Here is a 4,273-nt window from a genome sequence, read left to right on the forward strand (position 1 = left end):
AACAAGGGTGGTTGGGGAGGAGGATCTAACTCTTTCCTTGCAGTGAAGGAAGATCTAACTCCTTTCTTCCTCGGGCAAAGTCTTCAAGTAGGAATTTGCTAAATACACACAGTGCTGATTGTGGGACACTGGCGCAGAGGAGGAGCTCTTGTAGTGCAGTGGTTAAAAGCTCAGGCTGCTAACCAAAAGGTTGGCAGTTAGAATCCACCAGCCACTCCTTGTGAACCCTATGGGGGAGTTCTACTCTGTCCTCTAGGGTTGCTATGAGTTGGAATAGACCCGATGGCAATGGGTTTTTTTGGTTTTGGAGCAGAGGAGACAAAATGTACAAAGGCTGAGACCAGAAACCAAAGCACCTTCCCGTATTTATTGAGCCTCTATCAGAAGAGCTCCTTTAGAATTTAATTGCTTTCCAAATTCCAGAGGGAAACATAAAAATCGTAGAGTTGTCCACAACGCAAGATTCTGTGCATCCTACAGCCAAGGACTGTTGAAGAGAGATGGTCAGAAGTCAGTCTGCCTCTTGCTCCACACGGCTGGCGTCTCGTCAGGGAGCAGGAAAATGTTCCCAGTGCAGGTAACAGATGCACAACACTTCTACAGCACTCTTGTGAAAAAGAAAGGGAAAACAGCCTAGCACACACTTGAGAAGCTGGTTTTTCTTTCATCTTCCAGAAATGTGTTTTAAAGCACCAGAGGAAATGTTGGCCAAATTGCAACGTGTTAGCCTATGTGTTAGTCTCACCCCAGCATGAGGATGGAACTCAGACCTGGCCACCAACTCACCATCCCTGGTAGACCAGAGACCACCACTTTCTGGGGAGTCCTACCCACTCCAAAACCCACACATACAGCTTAGAGAACAGAGGGTCCACCTCAGATCATTTCTTACCAGCAGGGTGTCCTGAACCTTGTCCCCTTGGGGCTGTTTGCACCATCTGGTATGCAAATGGGTGTGCAACCACGTGGGATGAGAAGTGGGTGTCTTAGTTTGCTAGAGCTGCCACAACAAAATACCGTAAGGTGGGTGACTTTAAAGAACAGAAATTTATTGACTCATAGTTCTGGAGGCCAGAAGTCCAAATTCAGTGTATTGGCAGGGCTGTGCTCTCTCTCTCTCTGCTGGCTCTAGGGGAAGATTTTTCCTTGTCTCTTTCAAGTTCTGTAGCCCAGGGCGTTCCTTGGTGTTCCTTTGCTTATAGACCCATCCTCACATGCTAGCTCTCCTGTGTGCTTCCATGTCTGTTCTCATCTTTTATAAAACACCACTCAGAAGGAATTAGGATTAGGACTCGCCCTAACCCTGTATGACCTTGTTTAACTTTGTTGTAGTTAGTTGCTATGGAATCCATTCTGACTCATGGCAACCCCATGTGTGCAGAGTAGGACTGATCCATAGGGTTTTCAAGGCTGTGACCTTTCAGAAGCAGATTGCCAGGCCTGTCTTCTCAGGCATCTCTGGGTGGGTTCCAAACGCCACCCTTTCGGCTAGTAGTCCAGGGCTTAAGAAAAACTCTTATTTCTAAAAAGGGTCACGTTCACAGGTACAGAGGAATGGGGGCTTCTTCACATCCTTTAAAGTGTAGCAAGCATTCATGGCTAACCTGGGGAGGCTTTCTGGGAAGGAATACAGTGACGCCTGTGGGTGGGGCACATGTCCCCAGCAACCGGAAAAAGCCACTACCTGCCAGTCCCTCCCGGGCTTCCTACCCCTCACCCCGTCTAGGGGCAGAGGATGGGGAGTTGAAAGCTGACGGACTCCCAAAGGGGAAGAAAAGAGTAGACGCCTGAAGGCGGGGGCCGGGCGGGGAGTGGGGGAGATTCTGAGGGGCAGAAGAGCACTGGGGTCCGGAGAGAAGCGGGAGGCAGACGGATCTGGGGTAGCATCGCGGCAGTCTCAAGGGCTCCTGGGCCTCTTACCCTAGCCCCTCTCTAAGCAATGGAGAGGGGGGCACACAGACTTCCTGCAGGGCCAGCGCAACTGCCGGACGCGGCCCCCGGCGCCGCTCCAACCAGCCTGCGGTCGCTAAGCCCCTCCTTTCGAGGAACTCTGGAAGTGGCAGGGCGGAGGAACTGGAGAGGGGACGCGCAGCTCGTGCGATGGAGCCACGCGGCCCGGGCGCGGAGGCCGGCATGGAGGGCGCGGCAGGCGACCCTTACCGGCGGCCGGCGCGGCGCACACAGTGGTTGCTGAGCGCATTGGCGCACCACTACGGGTTGGACCGCGGCGTGGAGAACGAGATTGTAGTGCTGGCCACAGGCCTGGACCAGTACCTGCAGGAGGTCTTCCACCACCTCGACTGTCGCGGCGCCGGCCGCCTGCCCCGCGCCGACTTCCGCGCGCTATGCGCCGTGTTAGGGCTGCGCGCCGAGGGGACCGCTACCGCCGGGGAGGGAGCCGGGGACGCGGCCGCTGGGGAGGCGCCTGACGGGGACGCGGACGCCGAGGAGGAGGCGCGCCTGGCGCTGTGCGCTGAGCCTCCAGAACTCACTTTCCGCCAGTTCCACGCCCGCCTCTGCGGCTACTTCGGCACCCGCGCGGGGCCTCGGTTGCCCCGCGGCGCGCTCAGCGAGCACATCGAGACGCAGATCCGCTTGCGCCGCCCGCGCCGCCGCCGCCGCCCGCCCCGCGCGCCTGGCCCCGACAGCGGCCCAGACGGCGAGCTTGTGGCGCGGCTGGAGGAGGAGAACAGCAGCCTGCGGGAGCTGGTGGAGGACCTGCGCGCCGCGCTGCAGAGCAGTGATGCGCGCTGCCTAGCGCTGCAGGTGCGACGCTGGGGTCGGGGTCTAGTGATTGGGCCGGGACTAGGGGTGAGTCTGAGCAGCTGGCTGGCCGAGGAGCCAGCACTGAGCCCAGAAAGAGGAGAGGGCAGTCCCACCCCACCCGACCCCACCTCCACTCACCCCATCCCACTTCAGTCCACTCCATCTCACCTCTGTTCCCACCCATCCCACCCCCAAACCCCAGTCCCACTCAGACACCATCCCTACACCGTCCCCACCCCCGTCTTCTCTTTCCCCTTCTAGCACAATTGAGCCTTCCCAGGAAACCTGGGTCGTTTCACGTGTTCAGTCATTCAACAAGCATCTTTAGCCCTCCTTGGTGCCAGGCTGGGGGAGGTTTAGAAGACAAAGTGTGAGGAAGGCCCTGGCCCCAACGTAAAGGAGCTCCCTGCCTAACGGCCTAGACGGCAACTCGTTCACCATTCAGCAAATACTTACGGGGCTCCCTCAGGGTGTCCAGGTGAGAAATAGACAGTGTCGCTAACACTGCAGATCAGGCAGTCACTGTCCACCCAGGCCTGTGGGCTAAACCTACTCTGGGGAATTGAGAAGGAAGCACTGCGTGGGCTATGGGCCCAGCCCCCCCTTCTGTAGTCAGTCTGCAAACAGCCGTGTGCCAGGGATGAGGCTAAGGAAAAGGAACTAAAGGGATCCAGAGGCCAGGAGGGAGCTGACATTGTCTTAGCCCCTGCTTGGTGCAGTCACCTGGCTCTGAGAGGTAGAGGAAGTGCTGCAGGATGCAGAGGGGCGGCATGGTGCTGTTTTCAGTAACCATGTTTGTGGAAGGGAAGGGCAGGCAAGGGGCACAGATGAGCAAAGGTTGGAGGTAGGAGAGTGCTCTGGTGATTCAGAATCACAAGCAATGGATGGGGAGTCCTGGGACGTGTCCTGGAACTGTAGGATCAATCCTTTGTGGGGTATATATTGAAACACTGGGGATACAGCTGTGAACATGACAGACAAAATGGCACCCTCAAGGAGCTGACAGTCCGGTGAGCAGTCTATAGAGAGCCTTAGATGCCAGTTTGAGGCTCTGGACTATTCCTGAGACTCAGGGATGGAGGAGCCACCGAAGTCGAGTGATAGGAATACAGGAGGTAGGAGGAGAAGAAGAGTCGGGAAGTTTGGGAATCACTGGTACAGTGCAAAGAACAGATTATGGGCTTGAGACTCAGTTTCCCTCATCCATAAAAAGGGGATAGTTAGAACGCCTGCCTCCTTCGGACACTTGTGACGTTTCGGTGAGCCCATATACACCGGGCCCTTAAAGCTGCTCCTGATTCGGGTAAGCAGTGAGGACAGGGCATCGTTGCTCCGGTGATTTCGGGGGGCGCGGGGATGGTTGCCCACTTTCCTGTCGTACATCTGTCGCCGGGCGCTCACTGCCTGCCCCCTGTTACCCTGTCCCCGCAGGTCGGTCTCTGGAAGAGCCAGGTGGGCGCCCTTCAGGTGGGGCCCGGCGGGACCGAGGCGGCGGCGCAGGAACTTC

General features: G+C 57.0%; 1 protein-coding gene across 1 annotated transcript in view; it reads left to right on the top strand.

Moving 5' to 3' along the window:
- Nucleotides 1–2,100: 2,100 nt before the first annotated feature.
- EFCC1 (EF-hand and coiled-coil domain containing 1) overlaps nucleotides 2,101–4,273 on the top strand; it is a 45,013-nt gene continuing 42,840 nt past the window's right edge. The window contains exons 1-2 of the mRNA XM_023728671.1: nucleotides 2,101–2,766; nucleotides 4,198–4,273. Of these exons, the coding sequence (XP_023584439.1) occupies nucleotides 2,101–2,766; nucleotides 4,198–4,273 (742 nt within the window). The remainder of the gene's footprint in view (nucleotides 2,767–4,197) is intronic.

Source organism: Trichechus manatus, unplaced genomic scaffold (assembly GCF_000243295.1).
Source record: "Trichechus manatus latirostris isolate Lorelei unplaced genomic scaffold, TriManLat1.0 scaffold00001, whole genome shotgun sequence".
Taxonomy (NCBI): Eukaryota; Metazoa; Chordata; class Mammalia; order Sirenia; family Trichechidae; genus Trichechus; species Trichechus manatus.